The sequence below is a fragment of the Anopheles marshallii genome, chromosome 2 (assembly GCF_943734725.1).
Source record: "Anopheles marshallii chromosome 2, idAnoMarsDA_429_01, whole genome shotgun sequence".
NCBI classification, from domain to species: Eukaryota; Metazoa; Arthropoda; class Insecta; order Diptera; family Culicidae; genus Anopheles; species Anopheles marshallii.
The window spans coordinates 33,215,382-33,241,260 of NC_071326.1; the positions used below are offsets into that span (position 1 = coordinate 33,215,382).

General features: G+C 43.2%; 6 protein-coding genes across 6 annotated transcripts; 2 read left to right on the top strand and 4 right to left on the bottom strand.

The window, feature by feature from the left end:
• Positions 1-978: 978 nt before the first annotated feature.
• On the bottom strand, positions 979-2,850 carry LOC128710032 (transmembrane emp24 domain-containing protein bai). Its single transcript, XM_053805073.1, has 5 exons — positions 2,653-2,850; positions 2,474-2,594; positions 1,637-1,707; positions 1,178-1,304; positions 979-1,097 (listed from the first exon to the last, which is right to left on the bottom strand). The coding sequence occupies exons 1-5, from the start codon at positions 2,848-2,850 to the stop codon at positions 979-981; spliced, it is 636 nt and encodes a 211-aa protein (XP_053661048.1).
• A 590-nt stretch (positions 2,851-3,440) lies between these two features.
• Positions 3,441-6,511, bottom strand: LOC128710031 (dynein axonemal assembly factor 5). The gene is made up of 8 exons (XM_053805071.1): positions 5,691-6,511; positions 5,244-5,619; positions 4,591-5,181; positions 4,413-4,508; positions 4,261-4,336; positions 4,079-4,188; positions 3,644-3,995; positions 3,441-3,565 (listed from the first exon to the last, which is right to left on the bottom strand). The coding sequence occupies exons 1-8, from the start codon at positions 6,509-6,511 to the stop codon at positions 3,441-3,443; spliced, it is 2,547 nt and encodes an 848-aa protein (XP_053661046.1).
• Positions 6,512-7,301: 790 nt separating this feature from the next.
• Positions 7,302-8,925, top strand: LOC128708046 (transmembrane protein 104 homolog). Its single transcript, XM_053803004.1, has 2 exons — positions 7,302-7,340; positions 7,417-8,925. Exons 1-2 carry the CDS (start codon positions 7,302-7,304, stop codon positions 8,923-8,925), a joined length of 1,548 nt encoding a protein of 515 aa, XP_053658979.1.
• A 683-nt stretch (positions 8,926-9,608) lies between these two features.
• Positions 9,609-12,152, bottom strand: LOC128719786 (general transcription and DNA repair factor IIH helicase subunit XPD). Its single transcript, XM_053813423.1, has 5 exons — positions 11,347-12,152; positions 10,623-11,286; positions 10,020-10,546; positions 9,811-9,949; positions 9,609-9,743 (listed from the first exon to the last, which is right to left on the bottom strand). Exons 1-5 carry the CDS (start codon positions 12,087-12,089, stop codon positions 9,609-9,611), a joined length of 2,208 nt encoding a protein of 735 aa, XP_053669398.1. The 5' UTR covers positions 12,090-12,152.
• A 554-nt stretch (positions 12,153-12,706) lies between these two features.
• On the top strand, positions 12,707-13,054 carry LOC128709308 (uncharacterized). The gene has a single exon (XM_053804294.1). The coding sequence runs from the start codon at positions 12,707-12,709 to the stop codon at positions 13,052-13,054; it is 348 nt and encodes a 115-aa protein (XP_053660269.1).
• Positions 13,055-13,756: 702 nt separating this feature from the next.
• On the bottom strand, positions 13,757-15,025 carry LOC128719671 (beta-1,3-galactosyltransferase brn). Its single transcript, XM_053813299.1, has 2 exons — positions 14,025-15,025; positions 13,757-13,952 (listed from the first exon to the last, which is right to left on the bottom strand). The coding sequence occupies exons 1-2, from the start codon at positions 15,023-15,025 to the stop codon at positions 13,757-13,759; spliced, it is 1,197 nt and encodes a 398-aa protein (XP_053669274.1).
• Between the last annotated feature and the right edge of the window lie 10,854 nt (positions 15,026-25,879).

Below are 25,879 nucleotides of genomic sequence, written 5' to 3' on the forward strand. Positions count from 1 at the left end.
CCATGTTTTCATTTTCAAAGAGCATTTGTTTGGAATTAAACTGGAATGTGTGAGATATGGAATCTTTCCCACTTATCAGATCTTGTTCCATCCATCCATTCCATCCATTAGATCCATCATGTGGGAAAGCGGTGCATGTTAAAAGTCGAGACAACTTTGAACAGAACAGATATTAGCTCATAAATGCAATTATGAACAAATGGTCAGCAAAATAGTCCCAATTTAGAAAACGTTCCCAATTTAACCACTGCTATTGAAAGATACTGAATTCTGTTTGATGCATCAACGCATTTATGAGCATATTGGACATTCTGAGTGGACAGACACCAATCGAAACATTTCAACACTGAAGTAGCGCTGCTACTGAAGTAGAGGGCTTTTAAAGCTTAGGACAGCAGGAAAATCATTTCCATGCCAAAAGTAAGCAAGAATCCGAAATAGACAATACTTTTACGCAAGTGACTCACCCAATATTTAATATTCAAATCCTTGTTAACAAATTCTTAAGAGAATAAGGCAGCGACCCAATACATATCTTTACTTTTGTGTATGGATCGAACAGGATTTTATGATTTTCTCTATACGTGCTGATGCAACGATATAAATCAAATTAGATTGTTATAAACTTTCACATGTTCATATGTTTTTGATTCTGTTGGACAACTACGTTTCAACTGCCAATATATATGATGTTTGTGTGCCCTTCTTATCATATTTCATCTTTTCTTATCTTATCTAATGATGCGACCAACAATTTAGACTAAGTGAGAGGTTTCCTTTTTTTGACAGAAAAATGTTTAAATTTAAGTTTCGTCCTGAGAAATGCTTCCGATACCAAAAATATTACCGAAATTAAACATAAAACAACAACAGCTGCCGAACCAGTGAAAGTACAAACATTTGCATTTTTTTTTCTTTAGTAATTTATTCGGTTCCTCCAAAGTATATATTTGTATTGCATCGAAACAACACTAGCGGTTAAATTAGTTTTTTCGCAATGAAGTACCGTCTCAGATATAACACCTGCCATGTGGCGAGACCTAGCAGGCAGCTCATACTGAAAATGCTAAAGAAAAGAACTCGACTGTTTGTTGATTCTGTAACGAAAATATGAACGTGATGAGGAGATGCAAATTCAGTAAAAACAGCAAAAGATTTTTTTAAAACTACTACTAACCGTTTGTGTCACGCATTTCTTCCTCGCGTTTTCGCATCAACGCAAAATCCTGCACAATAGCGTCAGACAGATCTTCGAGCCTTTTCAAGTCCACCTCCAAAGGTTTCAATTTAGCAGCCTCACCAATCTAAAATATAACATGTAGAAAATGTATAAATAGTTATTTACAATATACCATCTCTTAATTATGTTAAATAAAATACATAAAATACAAAACAGAAGATTTTTTTTATTTCGCTAGTAAATTTTTATGTTTCCTAACAAACTATTAATTTAAATAATGTTTGTAATATCGAAAATGGACTGGGTATACTGCTACAGGTTACGGTTACTTCGGAATCATTATACTTTACTATAGAACTTTAGATAAAATAACATTTTGATATCTAATTCAATACCATGACAAAAATGTGTTGTCTGTAATCATTGCAGTTCAATTTAATTTAAAATTTTACTTACCCCTTCATAGCTTTTAGTTTCAATGCCTTTTTTCACATCCAGCAAAACCTCTTGGTCTATTCCTCGATGAGCTACAAAAAAATAATTTATTATATTAGTTAAAAACAGTTTATCGTAACGTACTAATCACTGTAATCACTTAAAGGATAATCCTAATCACCATTCATAACTGTCAACAAAGCAAAAGTTAGTTAATTTAAAACATCATGCGATTTATAAGCTAAAACTAGTTTGAAATTTAGCAATAAGTGTTTTTGTATAAGAAGTTTTAATTACTATAATATCCGTATGAGGAAAAGCGTTAAGCCACAAATACAGATTTATCCAACAGTTATCGTCATTCTACTCAAAATAAAGAAAATATATTAGGCTAAATCGTTGACTATGATCAGAGTGAATAAATTGTTTAAAAAAAGCTACAATGAAGATAAGAGAGATAGTTCAATAAATATGGCAAAGCGATAGCAATGTACAATACCGTAAACCAATATCGATAGCAACGTAAACACCTGATAATTAGAAACGTGTCTGACAATAATAACAACCATGCAGCACAGTAGCGGTAGTTAGTATTAACACGTTCAACGTCGGATCACCCAAATTTGGGTGATGGTCTATAGAAATCGTCTTGAACGATTTTGACACGGCTTTGCAAGAGATGAACAATGTTAAATAATCTAATGGAAAGTATGTTAGAGCATTACGATTTAATAATAACACATCTCCCCTACCAAGTGCACCGTACAGGAGGATTGTGGGACTAATTTCAAATAATCTTAGCTTAAGAGAAAGCAACCAAATTGTACGCAGGATTGTTATCCATTCGTATATACTTACTTGGTGGTACATGTGAAATAAAGCATATCTCAAAGGTGTCGTAAACTTCCGATGTGAATGAAAACTTTCCTTTAGAGATGTCGTCTTTTTGTGCCATGATGTGTCCTTTGGTGTCTCGTACCTGCATTATTCACATTTAGCTATGAGGCCAATTTTCGTGATTTAACAGTGATACATACCACATAATCAATCTTTTGACCTGGTGCGTTAGTTATTTCGTATTCGCCGGCTACAATTTGATTGCCTTGCATTTCATCTCGCAAACATTTTTGCGTGTTTGGACCTAACCGGAACATAATAGCGTTTGTACGTGGAAATGTAGACACAACCAATACCGCAAGCATAACTAACATCATTCTATCCGTAGCAGAAAACATTTTTCACTATTCTCGAGGTAGTTTGAAAGCGATCAAACTCCTGTTACCTGTACCTATTGTATACTTTATCTAAAAAGGAATCGTTTTATCAATACGCGTTTTCAGCACCTAAACAAATAAAAATACCGCAGAAGAAGGATTCGTTTGTTCGATGAGCTGGCGACGAGATTGACAGTTGTAGCTGGTGAAAAAACTATACGAATAGTCTACACATGTCAAACGTGTTTACACTCAAGGTGATCACATAAAGGTGCGCCATGATAAGCTACCGAAGTAAATAGGCGGTTTCGGGATTTTCCATGTGATCCATGTAATATTGGGGCTTTGTGAATTTTATTTTAAATGCCTCTAACGCGAAGAAGTGTTCCGTTTACAGTCGGCTACAATAACAAATCAAAATCAGACCTATCAGACCAAACCAAACTGTTTTGTCCGATGTCGTGTTTGTTTGCGATGTTTTACGCTATCGGATGACGGAATAACGGAATGGGTTTGCTTTTGTCGCATTTATTGTTCGATACTTTTATGGACAACTTAATTGGATGACTTAATTTTGTTACTCTATATGCAATTTTACTTTCTTACATACTTTACGTATTGATAATCTGAGAGGTAATTGCTTCTAAATCCTTCTTGTAAGAACATCCCGAAGGCACTTCATCAGCCAGGCGTGTAATCGTGTCTCGGTTGTCGGCATACAACCGTTTTAGCGAATCTGTAGGTGTATGAAAGAAATCGATCCATTAATACAATTAATCTACAAATAATCTTTCGACAGTTCTTGCAAACATACCGTATATAGCGGAACGCAATTTTGTTTCTGGATGTTCCAAATGAAGAAACATTACCGACAAAATCTGCCGCAAAATGTCCTGCCAACGTTCAAGTACACTTTGCTGATCGGCCGCATCGGATGATTCTACAACAAGTTTAAGACGCCCTAGACATACGGCAGCCAATTCGCGTACCTCCCCACTTGGATCGTCCAATCGAGACATGATCGGAAATGCTATCAGTTTCAATGACTCAAAATTCAGAGGCTGCAGCCGGACCAGCGCCTTTAAAGTGTAGGCACGTGTGGAGATGCAATTATCATCGATCAATCCGGCGAGTACGTTAAGGTAGTTCGGCAACAGCGACATATACTAGTTGCACGTTATTTTGAGGATATAAAGAGAATAATTTGTAAAAATTGTAAAGCACGCAACAGAGATAATATTATTCTTACCACATCTAACTGAACACCCTGCGCCATTGAAGCGAAGCAAGCAGTTGCCATTGTCCGGATAGATTCGGCACTTCTACCCGCTGACCACACCAAATGAGGAGCGATCAAGCCTGTACGTAGCAGTAACGAAACATAAATTTAATTTATCGCAAAAACACAAAGAAACTACGCTCACTACTTACTTTCCGTGAAAGTTTTCAGCATTGAGATTTGTTCTTCTTTCGGTTGTCGATTATGATCATTCCATGACAGCATGGCCTAGACAAGTACATGTAAACTTAATAAATTACAATTCTTACTCACTCAAGACATTAGATTGCCCACGTATTCTTACCACTGAAATAGCGCTAAATATTTTCACTTTCCCTTCCGGAGCTGCATGTTTTAGAGCCTTCCGCAGTGTCTCTTCCAGGACCGTGAAGTACGTTTCCTGGAGGTGCAAAAATAATACACAGTATGTCAATCAAAAGCTCCTAAGAGAAGAGAACTTCAAGTTCCATTAGCGTATTTACCTGAAATCCACACATCGATACAATTCCGCACAACAAAAGAATACTTGTGCTAGCGTCCGAATTTTCGCTATCCAAATGACCAATACTACACAACACACTCGCAAGATGATGCTGATGCAAACGAGCGACGTCACTGTCCAGCAGCTGCAAAACTTCCATCCCAAACGCACGCACAGATGCTTTCTCCTCCATGTCCTGACAGAACGCCACCACCTTCAACGCCACAGTGTAAAGAATTCTTTCCAGTGTTTGATGTTCAGCGCCATCCGATTCGGTGACCGTGATTTCCTCCAACCCTGCAGTTAATTTGTCTCGCTTTTGTCCGATCGATGCGAGAATGCTACAAAATTCTAGCAACTCCCGCTGGTACGCAGCATCCTCATGGTTGTGGCATACGTCAGGATCGAGCAGAAGGGCGGCGAACTTACGTACGTCGTTACATTTTGCCTCGATCTGTACGCAGCTAGCGAAAAGTGTACGCATACAGCGCAGTTGTCCAATAGTGGGATACTTCCGGAACGTGTTCAACACATGTTGACTCCAGGTGTCGTAATCGAGCAAAATTCCCATCAATTCACAAACATTGAGTGCCTGAAAGCAATGAGTTACAATGTTAACAAGATCAAGACCTTCCAATGTCTTAGAAATCCTACCTCCAATACGATGCTTCTTTCCGCATCCATACATGCCTTCGCAAGCACAGGATTCACCTCGATGAACAGCGTTGAAAAGGCGCGCTCGGCATGCAAAACTAACTGCTTCAACAGTTTAGTAGCGTGAAGACGAATGTTATCCTTCCACTCTTCCATTTCGTGCAGCACCAAATTCACCACCCTTAGGCTCCGTTGAACAATGGCACGGCAAGCGACTGTCGGCCGAACATATCGCTCCACAGGATATCCGATTGGAAGCTTTTCAATCAAGGCAACCTTTGATAGTTCGGTTTCATTCTCTTGGTAGTACTGTTCTCCCGCCATCTTCCAACCACTCTCAATGTCTACGCGAACTTCAACGGTTTCGTCACACAAGCTGTCGATAAAGAGCAAATCGTCAAGTAAGCTAATATACCATACTGAACTACATACGCTCGCCATACATACCAATTCAATACCAACGGGAGAATGCGATGAAAGAACGAGTAACGATCACGCAGTTTCTCCAACATTAGACATCCGACTCGACCGCAAGCTCGTCTTACAAACGGGACGTCGTCCATGAGCAATGGTGACAAAGCCATGATGATTTCCGATACGCGGTCTCCATTCGATAGGATGTGCAGCGACAGTACTCCGAGCGTTTCTATAGCTGCAATACGATTTGCCGAATGCCGATGAGCTAGGATTGTTTTAGCCGGCGCAACCAGCACTTCCGCACGGTAGTGTAAGCTCGGTGTTGCCACGGCAAGCGCCATTACGATTTCGCAACTTTTCTTTTGTGCTGCCGGGTACGGATCGCGCAACGTTTTTATCAGTATGTCAACCACGCTGTCGAACACTTTCAACAGCGGATCACCATGGTTTCCGTCTGGGTCGCTATACTTTACTACCAGTGCTGCTAGTTGCTCCAACAGTAGCAACCGAAGCTCCTCGCTGTCCTCGATCGTTTCTGCCTGTCCGATACGTTTTGCCAACACCGGCACAATACAGTCGAGATAGTAATCGTTGGTAGGAAGCTTGCCCAGCAGCACATCCATCACCGATACGGCAACTGTACGGACGGACTCGAACCGGTCACTATAGCAGCGAAGAATGTGGAGGTACGTTTCGTCGAAGATTCTCGAACATTCCGCGTCGGAAGCGATACCGTGGATAAAATCTTCCTCGAAAGTCTTCAACGCTCGCTGTCGCACCATTCGATCCGGATTTTGTACCGCCGTACAGAACGATTCAGTGCAAACCTTGGTATCGTCGTCACCAGGCATTTCTGCAACACTTGTTAGCCGTTTGGACGGTTATTATCAAGAAGCACTTAGGAGTAGTGAGTCCTGCACCAGAGTAGTTGTCCAATGAAAGCTATCAACATTTCAGCGGTTGCTTAAACAAAGGCGGTTGCCATGGCATGCTTCCGCGTGTGATCGAAATCCCTCGCGCCGGCTGTACGCAACTGAATGTCAACAAATGCGTGTTTTGACGCCTCAACGATACCACACAGGGTGGTTACGTCGAAGGCAGGGAACACAAACCCACACGCCACGACCGCAGTTTATAAATTAATCATTTTCTGCTCTTTTCCAAGTCACGAATATAACGAGTGTGTTCATAAATACATTGAATGAAATGGTAAAAAATTTTATGCTTTAATACAAATTGTCTTTTGGTTTATTCAAGTTGAGTAATTTGATTAAATTTTACACCCAAATGAATTTCGTAAAAATTGTGTAACACATTGCGTTACAATTATTCATCTCCAGATTTGTCTTTCTCGTGTTTCATTATCGATTCAATCGTTTATTCCCAAAATTTGTCCCTCCCCAGTTTATCCAATGTGCAACGCCTACGTTGAATCACCCGTTTACCGTTTGCACCAACACCAATACGATGTCCTTTGTTTTGTTTGTGTCATATCAGTGGCCACCAGACCAAGGAAGTGGCAGTAACCCAGTGCCCTCATGGTACGATAAAGCAAATCACGATCGGGGTGCGTAAATTCTGCTGACTGGCATTTAATCTTTGTCATCCCGTTGGTTGAAGCTTTTCTGGCACGCCGATGAGATGCCTCCACGAGCTGCACATGAAGAGTATCCAACATGGGTAAGTTGCAGTCTCCAAGCAAGATGAAAGCTCTAGCGTACATGATGATGCATCGCTCCATTCCGCCCTTTTTTAGGTTGGATTTGTGTTCGTCTTCAATCTGATTGTAGGCACCGGAGCACTAGCGCTACCGTCCGCTTTTAGCCACGCGGGATGGATCCTTGGCTCGTTGGCCATTGTGGTGCTGGCGTTCATGAGCTACGTCACGGTAACGTTCGTTATCGAAACGATGGCCTGTGCGAATGCCGTCCACAACTGGAAGCGTTTACAGTTCATCAAACGTGATCGCGTAATCGAACACGATGAAGACAGCAATGTGGAAACGCTGATCGAACAACCTCCTCTATCGGTCGATTCCGAGTCGGACAATGAAGCTGCAGGGTCGGACGAACGCGAACAGCTGCTGACTGATGCGAGCATTGAGCAGATGCCGCTTAACATCATGTACTGCCGGAAGACGTACTACAGCCTGTCGGCCAAGATCGAACTGGGCGAGATGGCGAACCTGTTCTTCGGCAGCACACAACGCTTTCTGTTCTACTTCTGTCTGGCGGTGTATCTGTACGGAGATTTAAGCATTTATTCTGCGGCCGTTGCCAAAAGTTTGCGCGATGTTGCCTGTGCGCATAACCATCGGGCCAACGCAACGGATGACGACGATGGTACGGATCGGTGCTGGCAGGACGGTATACTTACCCGGCTGGATGTGTATCGGTTGTGCTTGGTCGCGTTCGTCACCGTTCTAGGGCCGTTCACGTTCTTTAACGTGCAGAAAACGAAATATCTTCAGCTCCTCACTGTGCTGTTCCGGTGGCTTGCCTTCTCCGTGATGATCAGTATCGCCATCCATCGATTGCTCGCACCGGTTGATTCCACCACGTTACCGATCACACCGAAACGGGCGGACATTTCCGGCATTCCATACCTGATCGGTACATGCATTTACTCCTTCATGTGTCATCATTCACTGCCGAGTCTGCTGACTCCGATCGCTAACAAAGCCCGGCTGAAGGCGTTACTTTCACTCGATTACGTGCTAATCGGTGGATTCTATTTAGCGCTCGCCCTAACCGGAATCTTTGCGTTTGCCGACATTAAAGATCTCTACACACTTAACTTTGTACCGAGTCCGGACCAGACGAACGGTTTACTGAAAGCGATCGAATACTTTCTGGCACTGTTTCCAGTGTTTACGCTGTCGGCCAGCTTCCCGATCGTGGCCATTACGCTGCGCAATAATCTGCAAACACTCTTCCTCGATCCGGCCCAGCTGGAAACGTACAATTTCTTCCTGCGCCGTGTGTTCTTCCCACTGCTCGCCATTCTTCCGCCACTGATCGTGTGCTACTTTACGGAGAGCGTTAGCAATCTGGTCGGCTTTACCGGTTGTTACGCTGGAACCGGCATCCAGTACCTGATCCCGATAGCGCTCGTACTTTCCGCGAGGCGCACCTGCGACAATATGATCGGGCGGGGCATTGTGAATGAATTCCGCAGCCCGTTCAAGGGTACGTTGTGGCCGATGCTTGTGCTCGGTTGGACCGTCGCTTGCTTGGTACTGGTGACGATCGATCTGGTCATCTGAATAGCTGGAACCCCAGACAAAATCAAATCAAAGGAGACTGAGTGACGCGCTGTGAGATTGGCACGGTTTTGAGGACAAAAACAATAAGCAATTGGTACAATTGTGAACGCACAAAACAATGCGGTTCAGTAGTGTTGGGGAGGAAATGGAATTAAAAAGGCAAAGATGATTTTAGTATATTTACATTATGCAAAAAGAGGATTCTAAACATGCAATTTGCGATGTTCTACAAGGAACTGGGTAGCAAATTGAATGCATGACATAGGATACCATAATATCGTGGCTCATTTCGACAGGTGAAGAGCACTATTCCCAGATTCCACCGGTTTTGTATGCGTAAAGCCTGTTTTACTACTGCCACTAAAACATCCCCTCGTATTGGGGTCAATTTTCCTACCGATTGCGCATAAAGCGACCATGCAGACAGGCTGTATTTATTGAAGCTAACACACCTACTGTAGCGAAAAGAAACGCTTTGACTAGGCAACACCGAGCTGTTAGTCGTACGGTAATCATCGTGTAGAAAATGAAAAAAAAAACAAACCTGTAAACGTTAAATATCCTAATTTAGTCATAGTTAAAGGTGCAAAAAATATATTATGTATACAAATGTATTGTGGTTGACAAAGAGAAAAAAAAGTACTGATCTGTTTTATTGTTGCGTTTGAAAAGGTACGCTGTACTTATTTGCCTTGGGCTTGCTTTTCAAGCTTTTCCCGCTCAATGCTCTGCAGCTGTTCCAGCGTTAGCAGCGAAACGCCCAGTTGATCTTCTCGCGTGAATGGTTGTGCCATCTGTCTGAGCCAGCGTTTGGCAAGCTGTAAAAGAAAGCATTATTGGTTTTTCCTAGCCGTTTCTGAATGATATGTTCTACCCTTCACTAACCTGCATTGCTTCTTCCGTGCTAAGATTGCTCAGATTATCGGTCAGATGCTCCTGGATCCATTTGGGCAGCTTGCCACGCTTGTCCTGTCGCGAGAAGCGCTTGTCCGCAAAGATCATAATACCGTAGTCGGTTTTACCACTAACGGAGGTAAGAACAAAAGCGGTTAGCTGGATACGCAACATGTACGATTGTAATTCACTACACCTACCGAATAGCACGACCAACACACTGTGCCGCGTGTCGGAGTGCGTCGAAGGTAAGGAAATCGTTCTCCCGTATCTGGAACTGATCGCGCAGATAGTCCAACCGGGCCTTCAAAATGCGCGACTGCGTGTACACGTACGGAATGCCAAACATCAGCACGGCCCGACCGAGATGATGATCGAAATCGACCCCCTCCGACACTTTACCACGTGCAACGGCCAACAGTACGGCACCGCGACCACATTCGCACGCCTTCACGTAGTTCATCAGTGCGTAGGACGTTTCGGCGTTGTCCTGCGTTTCGATGAAAAGGAGTTTGTAGCGTAGCAGTGTATCGATTATACCCTGATCGTACCACGACGCGACCACCGATTCCAGATACAGGTAGGAGGTAAAGAAACACACAACACCATCCGGTACGGTTTTGGCCGTTTCCACCAAAAGCTGACCGTAATTGCGCGTGACGGCTGTATCTTCGCGTGTTTCGAATCGTGACGAAATAGCAACCTGATCGTTACCACGAGCCACAATCTAAGCAAGCGACGAAAGCAGAATAAAAACGAATGAATGGATGAATGAAACGGTTTCGAGGGATTGTTTCACTCACCATCGGCAGCAAACACGGGCGGGCGAGTGTCATCGTGAACGAGCTCATTACAACTGGCTCGAAATCTAGTATCTTCGGGTACATATCCATCGGTGACAGTGTGCCGGACGTGATAACGACGCTCTGGAAACGCTGAAAGATCGGTTTCATGGCGATCGAAGAATCGAGACAGCTGAAGTGCATGATGGGATTGGAAACGGTGGGCGTCTTATCATCGAACGGTTCGATGATGATCGTGAATCCCTTCGTGTACGTCGACACGAGCGTCGCGAACGAGGTGATCACCGACAGTGGCCCATACTCGCTCAGGTCCGTAATTTCAAGCGTGCGCAACAATGATTGCAACCGATCGGCACAAAACCTGAGCGGTTTCCGTTCGATGCAAACTTTCGTCTGCACATCGCGCAAAAATCCAGCCGGACTTTCCTGTACCACGTGCTGTACGCGCAACCGCGATTTAATGTACTCGATGAACCGTTTGAGAAAGCTTAGAAAATGGTCCGCATTGCGAATGTTGCCGGGAACCACTTCGCGCAGGATTTCATTCGGCAAGACGGGATTCGCTAGAACCATGTCTGTTTCGCGGGAGTACGTAGAATCTTTTAAGCCTTGCACCAGGCGGACGTACTCTTCATTTAACCGCCGTTTATCATCCTCCTTTAATCTGCAACAAGAATATTCGTTACTGGAAACATGAAATACTGTATGTCATCTCATCTCTTACTCGGACACTTTCTTCTCCAGATTGTGAATACCGGTGGTGCTGCGTTCGATCAGCCGTCGATTGATTTTCACGCTCATCGAATCCACACACACATTGTCGATATTATGCGCCTCATCACAAACAACGACCGACTCCCGTGCCAGTTCCTTCGATACTACCTCGGCCACCTTTGGGTCGAGCAGATAGTAGTAACTGTACACCACCACGTGCGCCTGATTGATGGCAAACCGGGACAAAAAGTACGGACACCAGTTCCGCTCCCGTCCAAACTCTTTCAAATCATCGATCGAATACACTCCGGGTGGCAGAAGACTTTCTTTACCCTCCGCTTGGAACCCTTCGTAATACTGGCATGCCGGTGCCGACTCATCGTGTGCCGCCCGTTCACGCACGTAACTGGCCGTCATGCCATAGCATCGTGCATCCACAATTTTGCCCTCCCGCTCACGGCTCACCTCCGGATGGATGCACATGTTTTTGCGCGAGCTGAGCACCAGCCCGGTAATGTTTGGCATCACGCCCGTTTGCTTCTCGTAGTAGTTCATCAAATGCTTCAGCTCAGCGATTACCTTCTCGATCTCGGGCACGGTACGCGAACAGTAGATCAACTTGCGGACGACATGCGGATACTCCATAATATACGCAACGATCAGCGATAGCAGTGTGGTCGTTTTGCCCGTTCCCGAGGGCATTTCCAGCAGGCAGTGACCCTTCGCATCGAATGTGCGCTTCAGTTCGAGCATATAGGCGTACTGTTCCGGGTAGATGTACTCGTACGGAAAGTACACAAGCAATCCATCCACACTGATTCTGTGCGGGAAGATACTAAGTAAATGCATGTTTCGGATCGTAATTCATAACGTGAAGATTGCTACTTACCTCATTTTGTGGCAGTTATTTCATCTGTGATGCAAATCCAGAGTACAAAATTCCGCGCCGGCACCGAAGTGTTTGTTGTTATTTACGCAGCATTTGACAGCTAGCATTCCGTGTAAATTTGACAGTTAAACGATAAACTGTCGGAGGAGGCGAAACTAGCAAAAACTATTTTATTTTTTCGATAAATTTTGAACAATTTCCATACACAACGTAGAATAAACTTGAACTTTTTACATTTTACAAACACTTTTAATCCACTAACAAACTTCAAAAGCGTTAAATTGTTTAAAAACCACAACTGTTTCACCCGATTCGTACGTGAATGTAGCCCTATATCTATATCCATACACTTTGCTTTCGCTCCAAAATGCAACGGTTTGTTTACATCGGTTTCGCAAAGGAATGACGCACAGTTCAATACATTATTCTGGAAAACCTTCCTGCTTTACTCTGGAATTTTTAAGGATCCATAATTTAAACGATGTCTGAAACGGCGGCAAGATTACAATCCCACAACCAGGAAATGGTCAAGTGCCTCAATCTGCTTCGCAGTCAGCAAACGGCACTGGAGGAAAGGATAGCAATGCAGGAAAAGAAAAAGGACACGCTCAGCAAGGAGATGGAGAGGCTGCAGCGCATGTTGGATCAGCTGGAAACTTCCATCTCTGAGGATACGAAAAAACTGAACGACTGTTCGAAACGGCTCGCCGAAACGGAGCACGGTTACACGAAGGTGGTTGACACACTGCAGCTCCTACTACTGTCCGCCAAGGAGAAAGTAGGCACCACCAGCAGCACGCACGATGATACCAACAAGCACACGAGTTGATGTTAGCAAATACACGGCCAACCTGGCTTATACATTCCCATGCAGTTTTGAATCCAAGACGTAAGTTGTTTGTTTTATTATGTTTCTTCATTTGATGCTATCACAATTGTTGGGTATATAGGAGAAAGATAAATACGAGCAAAAAACACCTGCCGCTGCTGTAAAAAAACGCAACTGGATCGCTACCACAGTCCAGCTTTATCCTCGATGGAGGCAAAACGCGACGGTTCTAAAGTTTCTAGTTTTTCGTTGTCTAAACCACTCGTAGAAGAAATACCCTGATGAAACACGCTAATGAAACGAATCCTCTAATAGTCTACATACGCGGTGTCTACATTTCAATCTTTCACGTGGTGCACGCATTTTCCACAATCGTCGATCCCGGTCCTCTTTGTCTGCCGTTTGTTCGAAGGGTCGGTTAAATGTACGAAGAAAAAAAATACAAGAGCAATACTTCACTGTCGATTCGTGTTGTGTCCCTCGTTGTGTTCGTAAGGTGGGAAGGGTGATAAAAGTGCAAAACACCACACTAGCCTACACTAGGAAAGATAACTGGTAACGATTCTCCTACGTCGGCATACGTATTAGTCGAACACTCGAGCGCCATTGGTGAGTTGGTGACGAATGTGTCTTCATGGCCTTTGGTTTCTGATAAATTTGCGCAAAACCTTCCTTGTGTGCTCTATGTTTCACCGATCGATTCTACGCATAACCGGAAGCTCGTATTTCGTTCCACACTTTGGTCAGTTCAGCCGGTTCATCGTACCCGTGCGTTGCCAGCACATACTTGTAGCTCTGCGGGCCCAGATAGGGTGCCTTATGGAAGTAAAATTCCTCCGAATGGAGCGGTTCAATTCCTGCCTTCATTGCAACAATTCCTAAAAAGATATCGTCGAAACTGACACAACGAGACGCGTAAAAGTTAGTACAAATGTATAGCAACATTTTGGCCACTATAAAACACGCTTACCGAAAATGTTTCGTGTACATGCTGACGTAATACATCTCGAAAAGTGCCTCGTGAGATAATAGGAAGGCTCCGGCAGTAACGTACGTTGGCCACATATCCCACGGATATTCTTCGAGTGAAACGTACCATTTGCTGCTCCGATGACGGTGTGGTGCCGATCGAAACACGAATCCGGAAAAGAGCTTCACATTAGGTGGCAGTTCCATCTCCGTCATTAGCTGTCGTTTGGTACGGGTAAGGTTCGTGTCTTTCCCGCTTTCATGTACACCCGTACGATTCTCTCCATTATTGTCCGTCGTGTGTGCTAGCCGGCGTGCCAGCTTCCGCAATGCTTCGTCCGTTTCTTCCAGATACTCCGGATAGTTGACCGGGTTCCGTACGTATCGCAGCAGATTCTTAGCCGACAGGTAAAAATCATCATCCGCAAACATGTAAAACTTGGCCCGTGGACAGTAATTCACCGCCCATCGGAAACCCATCATCGTTTTGATCGTGTTGTTAAAGTAATCATCCACAAAGTCCGCCTGTATGATGTCCCGGTACGTGCTGTACTCGAGATCCACCAGCGACTGCAAGCGTCGGTTCGGGAAGATACGCGAACGGCCCAACACAAACACGGTGCGTATTTTCACGTCCGAGAAGCGTCGTTCGTAGCCCCAGGTTTTGCGTATTGTCGCCCGTCGATCAAAGTGTTCTATGGCGGATTTGATAACGAACACCAACCGGGGTGCAATCAGCCGATCGTCCTCTTTGCACTTGTGCTCACAGTCCGTGATGTAGGAATAGTTGTAGCGGTTGATGGGTTGCCGGGCGGGTTGCTGCCCATGGCGCAGCTGGTACACATCGGACAGGATGTCACCGTTCAGCGGGTAATCGAACGTCGACTCAAAATCTTGCTCGAAGAAGTGTGTAAAGGCACCGAAGAACTGTAGAGTGTACAGACCGAGCACCGTCGCCAGGACATACTTGAGCTTAAACTTTACACAGATCCTTGGCAGCATAGCGAAACGCGATTGGGGGGTGGGTACAGTGGTATTGGTTTGTTTGCCGTTGATCACGCTACACGACCGCCGATACAGTCGTATTTGGCCGCGCTTACATAATTATACTGCCCGGGAATAAAACGTACCGCATAAATTTAATTAACGCGTACGCTTGTCGGGCCACTCAATGCTACCTCCTTAATTAGATTGACCACCCACTTGCACCAGCGGCAGAGGAGGTCGGGTTTTTGTTGATGTTTCGCTACACACAAACTACAGGAAGCATCGATAACTCGTTGCGGGTCGATATGTGCTAGTGGATCGAAAAGCTAGTGCATTGTACTAATCGACTAAAAGTGTTCTTCGACGTGAAAAACGGAAAACAAGGGAAACTATTTTAATATTCAACACATGATGGCTAGCAGACGACGGCGAATCGTTTCGGTTTTCCGGCACTTGAACCTTTAGTAAACAAACGACTGTCAGTGTTGACATTTGTGCTGCAGTCTATCAATCTTGCTAGGGAATGCATTCAAAGCTGCCTAGCGAATGGGAAAAACAAAATCACAACATTTGAAAATATACATGGAAAAAAATATCCATTTCAACAGAATGGCTAAAATGAAAACTTTTCATACAATTTCCAATTTGAGATGGGTATGCACAATTTTTGTGGAACCAAAAAAGCTATCTGCCCATCCTAATGTCTATACATCTTGTTTGCATCTGCATCCTGATTTGACAGCATTGACAGTGTCGTTTCGACAAATGCTCGCGTTCGCAAAAAGAAGCGAAAGATAAAAGCAAAAATAGTGCACGGTACTGTTGTGTTGTTGCCCTAAATTGTGTGAAATTACCCTACGCGGCCTTCACCCTAAGCCCGATACACATCGATAACCTTGTGGAAACATTGGTTTGCTTGCATTGGCCGGAGAAGATTAGGTATACTGCTGAAGTCCCGCTACCAAGTCAAGCGGGTCGTGATCGTGTTTTCCACCCGATCGTGGCATTTTGCTGGATGAAAGAAAGTAGCCCACAAGTGCCGAGAACCAATGGCTGCGCAGGGAAATTCCTCCAGTTGTTGAACTACAATCATAGTGTGGATTAATAGTCTCGCGTGTAAAGTTATCAACGACATCGAGCAAAAGCAATCGCAGTATCACAGCAACACGGACCTGTCGTTCGCCACGGGACGAGGTTCATCGACCTGTTTTTTTCTACAGGTGAAAGGGGAAGCGGGGCAGAGTGTGGCGATCGATGTGTGGCTGTGTGTATGCATTGTTGCCATATACACACGCTCATTACGGTCTCATTTACGATCGCGATGTAGTGAAAGAGTGCGCACAATTTAATGAGACGTGCATGTTTTTGGTGGCTGTGTGAGTGTGCGAGTTTGTGCGAGGACGAGCTTCCTTTCGAATGCGACTAGAGCTGCACGTATCGATGCAACAACAAAAAAAACCCCAACAGCTCTACAGCTACGTGTACAGACACAAAATCTCTGTACCTTTCGGCCTAAAAGTGTGTAAAACCCCCCACCCAAACGATCTATTTGGGCATTTTGACATTAGTGTGGCAAGTGCGTAACACACCAACACAAACGTCGCGAATTGTTTTCGTTTTACTTTTAATTTAAAGTACGCGTGTGTGTTGTGTTCTTTTCAAAAGTTCGGCTTCACCATGTAGTGGTGTGCGATGATCTCGCTCTCCCGGTTTGCTTTGTTGTGTCGTCATCGTCATTAGTAGAGGCGCCTTTGTTGTTTAGGAATTTTGAACAGAAGATCCCGCAAAGCGACGATACACACAATACCCCAGTAGGCTCATTCGACTTGTGTTCTGATTTTGTTCTTCTTTAGTACGTGTATTGTTGCGTGTGTGCATTGATTCTAGGGTTTGAAATTACCATCATAAGAAAGAGTGATAAAAGGAGGTAAATGAAGGGAAACACAAAAAAAACCCTCCAGAAACGCTCCCTCACCGTGGGCAAATATTCACTGTGCATGAGAGAGGGAGAGAGAGAGAGTGTATGTGTAAAATAAAATCCGACTGCGTGTCGGATGCGCGTGTATGCTGCCTCTGCTCTGCTACGAATGTGTGTTGTTCCAGGGAATGAGAAGAAGAATTAAACATAAAAAACACCCATCGCAAACTTGTATGCAGTAAAGAAGCAGAAAAAAAGAAATTATTTCACCCAGAGATTTGCGGGAGGCTCTTTTGCCGTGCTGTTGTGTGTAGTTTAGCTGTACGTATGTGCGCGCGTGTGTGTATATGCAAGCTCCCAATGCATACAGTCTGACCTCGATGGCAAATAGTGGCATCGGGAAAAGGAACGAAGAAGCATTCCCCAATGAACAAGAAGCTGGGTGGGTGGAAGAGTGAAACGATTTGTGTCCACCGGTGGTGTTTTTGTGTGTGAGTTTATCGTGTTCCATCGCGCTAATGTGATGATCTCCTATTGCGCTTTTACTAGGCCCCAAGAGTATACATGTGTGTGTGTGCGTCTGCTGTAGGCACACTTTAGTCAGAAGGCGACTGAAGAACGATTGTTTTTCCTTCGCCTACTACAGTTACTGTTGCTTTGTTTTAGGCGAAAAGAAAGTGTCATGAAAGTCTCCAGCGAGTGGAAACTGTGATTGGTTTTGCTAGCATTAGAAATTCTCACCATTAACCGGTATTTTCCCAGGCCCAGAACTCGTCACATTTCTTCTCCAAGCCCCCAAAAACACCCAAGGTTGGTTTGCCAGACACAGAATAATCAAGGCCGCAGGGAACGTATCTGCGCACAAGTGAGCACAGTGAAATAAAACATACCCGGAAGTTCGGAAGTGGTAGTGCATCTTCTCTGCATTGTCTCGCTTGTCCCGGTGCCAGCATCCAGCATCAGGATTAGTTCGGAACTGTACGCACACGACATCATGGATACGGGCGACAGAGGTAAGATGAACCGACCGTTGGGGGAATGTGGGACAGAATTTAATGGAAAGGATATTTGAAGGATTTTATGCCGTCCTTGGAACTGAGCGTGTAGAATCTCTGTTGAGCAAGCGTTCTTCGTTGTTGGAGGCTGTAAAGTTCTACACGTTTTTAACTGAATTCACTGAACAAATTCTTATCTAAACTTCTGTTAAGCTACTCTTTAAGTAACATTAGAAGAAAGAATAAAATTTGTATCTGAAAACGGGGTTTATATCTGTATCATTCTCGAACTCACATGCTAAGTTCTTGCAACGATTTGGACAACTTTGAACTCATTATCATTTACTTCTAGAATTTCAATGTTGGACCCGACACAATGCTCAGCCCTGTATGAGTTTAAGGCTCAATTGAATCGTGGCTTCATAATCGAAGTTGATGCACGAATCGGAAGTTCGAGCACAAGTGAGAAAGTTTTGCCCATTTCTGGATTTAATGTTTACATTGAAATGTCAAATGGAGAGAAGGATTTGGAAGCTTCCTTACTTTCTTGTATGTTGTTGTTGAAATTTGTATCTGTTGGCGTGAGTTTAATTAATGAAACCTTCGTATCTGTAGAGAATGTATGTGGCCATTTTTTAGTACACCATATTCATCTTCTTCAGAAGCTTTATAGTTACTACTACGCCACTAGGAAAGTTACTACCTCGAGTTAGTATCCATTTCCTCCAAAATAACTGACTAATCGGAAGACATAAGCAATGGAACGTTACGAGGTCACAGTAATCAGACAGAAAATGCACAAACAAACACCTCAGAAACCCTAACGTGGAATTGCTGATGTTAGGAGTCACTATTGGAGTTAGTGTTGTGTTGAATGAATCTTTTGAGATGACTCATCCATATGAAGCTTTATTGGGAAGTCATTCAAATAAGCAATCGACTCTCAAAAGATTCATCAATCTTCAGAGCAGTGATGGGTTGAACCTCTTGAAGGTTTTTTTTTCCAAACGATTCATTGATCTTTGAAATAGAGATTCAGATTCATTCATGCAGTTCAAAGATTCATTCAGCTTTGTGAATTGGAATCTAATTCGTGGATCGGAATCAGATTCGCCCAACACTAGACCTTTTCCATCTTAAATCTTCTGAAGATTATGTATATTCAATATGTTGTTACATCTGTTCATTGTTCAGAACTGAAATTATTCTAGTTTCATGCTATAAAATTAAAAAATAAAACTCGTCTTGATCTTTGCGTTGGTGGGGAAAAAAACCCCAATCGGATAATGAATTCCTGCATGATTAATCAAACATCGAAACGGGTTTGTCACTCTAGAGACCATCGCCGAGGCATCCAGTTCCGCTACAATAAAACACAGTTGGTGTTTGTTTCGTCGTCCTACATGTTGGTAAAATGTTTGTTGCCCGCGCTTATCGACACATGCTTGCGTTAGACGTAGAACCGGTAACGCAAACATGGAACAGAGAATAAAAAAGACAAAAAACGACAGATAAGCCCTTTTATGTTAGCTCCTTGGCCTAATTTCGCCCACCTTGTCCCGGTCGCAACAGCTTGTGCCATTTGGTGCGTGTGTGTGCCGGTCGCGCTTAATGTTTGAACATTAATTAGCACATCATTAGCTGTACATTTCTCTTCCGGCGATGGAATGACTGATCCCGGATGCCCTTGTCTTGTTTCCCATTCTGGTTGTTTAGCTTTCTTCTCGCCCCGAAGGACGTATGCTTTCTTCGGCACTTTTTTTTTGCCCCTTTACCCTTACCACCCTACCGTGATGCTGTCGGATTGGCGCTTCTGTCGTCTGTTGGGGGTTTGCAGATTGGTGCCTTTGTTTCCTACAGCGTAACAGCGCGCACGGAACGGTGGTGGCCTCATTTCCGCAAGCGATGATTCCTCGACAAGCAAAACACATATCCTTGACCTACTTGCCCACCCGGGAAGCTGCTCACCGCGCGTGGGTTGTATGTTTTGGGGCGGAAAATCTAACGAAAGCAAGGGTACGCCATCAGTAGCGCAGTTGGGATGGGTGCATCTTGCATTGCGATAGTAAATCGAGCAACTGCACTCCCACCATTCCCATTGGCAATGCACCGGAGCACGGTTGCAAATGGTCCCGACGTTGGTTTTACTTACCGAGTTCGCTTTTCCCCCTGCGGTGGTGTTGATCTGTGTGTGTTTTCGTTAAAAAAAAGGAAAATAGAGAAAGGGAGCGTGAGTGGGAAAGTGAGCTGGGCTGGGACAGATAGACGAAGCCAATGGATGGATGCAACGCACGTTTGCAAGTTGATCATCTGGTTGTCCTTCGATGCGTCTGTACGTTGTGGACTTGGTGGTGGTGAAGTCGCAATGCGTTTGTGGTTGTGGTTTGGGGACACCACTGTTCGTCACTGTTGGCTGTGTATTGCACAGAAGCTGAAGTTGAAGTTGAAGGCTACGGATGGGTAACGATGCAACAGTGGCCGCACATGATTTTTGCGAATCATTTCCATCTTATTAGTCTATTATATGGCGCATCGATAGAAAAAAAATCGTAAGCTGTAATACAATTTGCTCAAAAGCTATACAAGATTTATAAAAAAGTTCACATAAAAAAACAACCAACATCACACCGACCGCTCATTAATTTATTCCGTTCAGCGTGTGCAACATTTTTCAATGCCAAAAACCCGTGTGCGCACCTTGCCGGTGTCACAAACTCATCGTTATGCATTCAAAGACAGTGCTTTAGAGCGAATCTTTTTTTTTATTCGTTGCTTTCAACATACCATCCATGCTAGATGAACTTGTTTAAATGTATTTTATCTTCTGTCGTTGTGTGTTGGTGTGTAATTTCGTACCACAGTATGCAAAATCAAATGCTGCCCACATGCGTTGGATCTTCCCAGCAGCATGGCGGATGGTAGTGCTATGAATGGTGCAAAAAGAAGGAAAGCATTTTGTTTTTGGGTTTAACATTTCAAGGTTTACCATGGCGATTTTATTGTTTGCATTTGATACATCCTTGTCGTTGGCTATAAAAAAACACGAACAAAATAGAGTTACGATTGTTTTTAGGTAAAATATGTATTATCTATTTATTTTTTTAAGCAGATCTGGTCTGAATCATCAAATGATGAAATTCAATATTAAAATTTGTAGAGGTAATATACAAAATTCATTTGTGTATTCTGTCTTTTTTCAGCTATAAAAGCAGAACCTTCATTGGGCCACTCCTTTCGTGGTTAGTTGGTATATATCACGTGCAGTGCGGCTCCTCTGACGTCAACCTGTTTATCAGTGGACATCATAGGAGTCGCACTGTAACAAAAAATGTATAATTTTTCCCACTATCGGTGACAAATTGTCTGTCATCATACGTTGACTATGTTGATAAAAATGAAAAATTGTTCAAATACTAAAACAGTAATGTTGGTTTTCGGGTGCACAAATGCACACATTAGCTGGGAAATTTTAGGTAGAAAACCGGTAACGTGGGGCGGCCCTGGTGGTGTATTTGGAATCGGCGCCGGTCTTTACACGACAGGACCGGTCCAAAATCCCATCCGGAGCAATCCGCCCGTACGCAGGACTGATTATCTAGGTACGGGTAAATTAAGTCAAAGAAAGCCAGAATTGACAGGCTTAGACCTCTTGAGGTTGTTGTGCATGTAAAGAAGAAAAATCAGACTATTTATGATGATATAAAAAAAAACTCTAGAATACTAAACGAGTGGCAATCGAACGAACAATTTTTGAGTTATGAAGTCCACCAACTTAGAAAACGGAGTTTCGAGATAGATAATCGTTTTTGAAGTTTAAGTGTGAAGCAATTCTAACTTTTCGATCTGTAACTTTGGATTAGAGTGAAAACTCCATTTTTTTTATTTTTCATAGTGCGCTCCTCCTCCTTAATTCTTCGCAGCACATCGTTACGAAACGATTTTTGGTAAAACCCAAAAGAAAAGTAACGAATATTTGAACAGCTTTTGGCACAAAGAAAGAAGGCACGCAAAACCCGAAAACTTCACAAACCGGTAGTATTTGACCTTGGTGGGTCTCGACCAGAGTTAAAAAGGAAAAGTTACGAGTAGGAAGAACAACAGCAAAAAAAAAAGCCGAAACAAAGAACAACACGCACACAGGTCTGCCTGTTATCGTTTGCATAAATTTGGCACTTAATCGTTCGGGATGGGATGGCCCACCTCGCTAACGTTGATTTACCTTTTTGTGTGTTGGTGGCCTATATTTCACAGGTTGCGTCTTACTTTTATCATCGCAAAATGCACCACCGGCGACTAAACTAGTTTTCGGCAAACATTAAATTGATTATCATTTCCAAACTGGTTTAAGGTTGAGGAAGGTGATCGAATGAAGAAAAGCTGGTTGCATTAATGTCTGTAAGCTTGGCAGCGATCATACAGCGATGTTGGTCTGCAGGTATGACTTAACCGCCACAAATCCCGTTCTGGGCTCAAATCTCAGTTCAAATTGATCTGTTGCACACGAACGATTACCCAGCTAAATATGATAAATGAAATCATGGCTAGAACTACCAAACATTTGGAGTTTTTTTTTATATTAATGGTTGCTCAAACAGTTTCAAAGAGCTGGACTATTGTATTCATTTATTCCTCAATGAAGATGCCATTTACCGTATACCATCGCGAGACTTTGGTTATGTGGTAATATATTTTGGAGCCAGTCATGCTTTAACACCGGTAGAACTGTTAAATTCAAAAAATAATTTTAATAAAATGGATCTTACTTATCCAAATGACTGATTAGATGATATGATGCTGTGTCCTTAAAAAGTTATGTATTGTTGGATTTGGATGATTTAGGAGACATATGCGGGAGAAGTTGGGGCAAGTGCGCCACCTAGCATTTTTTTCTCAAGTAAAAATTCAATGAAACGCCTTGATAAGTGTACAAATAGGTTCGTTATTATGACTATATATAGAATACCAAATTTCATATAAAGTTTATTTTTCTATTTCATCTCCTTCAACAACCATCTATTTTATGCTGGGCTGCAAACTTATGGGTAGTTTTGTAATATTTCAATTAACTAAAATACGCTGTCATATCATAAATAAACAAAAAAGACGGGGAAGTATGTGGCTCATCGTAAAGCCACCCATTTCGCCTTAGCCAAAAACGTAAATAGCGAACAGGAAAGCAAGATGGTGCGTAATTAGAAATCGATTTCATCACGAAATTATTGGCTAGATTTAAATTGAAGTAATCCTAATGATGGTACAATTTGATTACCACACCTTTAAATATATCATTTTTCCATGAATTTCTTATATTTTATCCAAGTGACGAGACCTTCGTCTTGCCGCATACGAGAGTAACTCTTGCTTTTGCACTTTTAAAACGCTTCAAAAATAGTTGTTAATGCATTAAATTTTTTTAGAACTCATTACGTTTAAAACGATGATAACAGTGAGTTCGGCATTTTTAAACATGTTTTAGTGAGTTAGAGATTAAATTGCTTAGGGTGGCACACTTGCCCCAATTTCCGCTAATCAGGAAACTAATCATGGGGCAGATCATCATTATAAGTTAGAAAGCTTAAGCTTTTAGCCTATATAATCCAGATACTGGGCTATATCATTATGTACATATTCGTAAAGGACATAGCTTTTTGACACAACATGACCTAAACGGGTTCACACCAGCAAGATTCTTAGTTTTGACATTTGTCGAACTTCGGTCTGCTGCTTTCATTAGTAAACCAATATAATTCTTTTTTCCTAGGCTTAACTTCGCTTATTTGTATGGCAAATTATAAGCGGTTAAGCATGGAAACGTCAAAACGTATACAAAAAAAACTAACTAGAGTATGATTCTGGCCAATTATTGAGAAAATGGACATTTTTAGAGTTCATTGAATATTAACAAAGAACAATATTTTTTGTGTATGTTATTTATACCTATATAAGAGTATACAGAACTTAGTAAAATTTTACAAACTTTTTCAAGTTTTTTTTCCTAAACACTCACGTGCTTATGGGAGTTGCGTAGCGAATAACTTTTTGGGCCATCCGTGGTCATGTACCTCAACTTTTGCGCAACTTTCAATCTTCACTCCCTCCGAAGGCAAACATTCTTTAATGCGGTTAGCATAATTCCCTTACCTGTGCAAACTTTGAAAATTCACCAATGTTACCTTCTGTGGCACTCACCTGCCACACGATAAATCATGTTGCGCTGGTCGTGTAATGGTAGATAAAAGATGGGGAATGGAAGCAAGTGGATCGGGAGGGTGGAAGGAGAGAGCACATTTTAAGGATGCATAAAAGATGGTGCCCACTTCTATTCCACTAACCTTCATCCGTGGGCAGGAAAACGACCGATTGCTTATGTATAGCATGGTTTTTGGCCGTCTTTCGCTTTTGATCTACATTTGCACTGTTATTACTTCATCGCCAACATCATCCTGCACGAAAACAAGTCAACGTACGGTGTTATGTTATTGCTATTATTACGACCACCACATAACGGTGTGTCCTCCCTTCCCGGGGTACATAATGTACGCCGAGGAGTAGCTTGAATATTTGCTTTGAGTGCTAGAGTTGGTCGCGTCCTGCACCGTGATTGATGGGCGACTAGTGTTCGTCTGTTTATATAACGAATGATTGTATATAATATTGTTACACCTTTCTGTACGGCATTCCTTCGCAGGGGCCACTGCTCCGGTGCGCGCAATATCTGCTCAGGTTCGAGATATTTTTTTTTTGTTGTTATCGTGTGTATGTATTTTAATTTCTCCACCATTAACGTGCATTTGTTGAATGTTTTTCCTTTTTTTCCTGGAGAAGAACGTAAGCAGGGAGAGATGAAGTGTTTCGGGACCAGGACTACCTCACTAAGTCGTTGTCCTTTCGCCGCGTTTGTGGCAAACGAGCGATACTTCGCTTTGGGGCAAACCCACGTCGAAACCCGTACCCAAATTCAGTTTGCTTTCGTGTTGAGATATATTTTATATCTTTCCCAACCAGCAGAACAGGGCAGCCCTCGTTGTTTGTTGTGGAAGCGCCTTTTGCTCGTTTGGTGCTTTTTTGTTCGTTCTTCCTTCACTAACTCGCCCCAAAATTAGCTACCCAATATGGTTTATGTACCAGGTTCTCGCATCTAATGGTACGTGTTTCGTATATACTACCACTGTCCGACACCCCAGCAGCTCCCCCTAGCAATGGCCATTTGGTGAAGCCGAAAGCACATAAAACAATCCTTGTGCCGTGCAACGTCAACAACGCCCCAAGTTCAAGGAACCGATGGGAAAGGTCGTTTCCATCGAGATATACTAGCACGCCGGCACACACCCAAACCTCAAACAAGCAGGACGCGATGCGAAAGCAAAAGAAGTCACAATGGGAGCAAAAAAAAAAAACAAAGTTTAGCAACGGGTTTGGGCTTTCCGCCGTTCATTGCACGAACGCGGTTGCCGAGATCCCTGTTACATACCGATGGGGAATTTGTTTTTTCTCTACTATGTACTTGCATGGGGGGGGGGCGCATGTTGTAAAAATTAGAATACCATTTTATTATTTATTCATCATCACACGAGCACTGCAATGCGAATGTGAGAATATCTTCGGAGATTTGGTGGCCGGGTCCTTACGTCGAGGAAGGGAAAACTCGAAACCGAAACTTCGCTGTGGAAGTATCCACGCGGCGTGTATGAAATCCCCGAAGAACTCGTCCTTGGTACATGCGGCGCCATGACGAAGCGAAGCAGTGGAACACAGGAGGGGGGAGCACTGTCGCTTGTTTTTCCCCGGGAAAATCTCAACGTTGAGCTAGGTCATGACACTCTGCTGTGCTATGTAGCTCACTCTATACACACGCCGATCGATTCACCTCACGGCTCACGTCCGTTTTTCTCATCTCGCTTGGCTTCGCATCACCGAGTGTGAAAAGTGTAGTGATTGTAGGACTGCTTTTCTTCC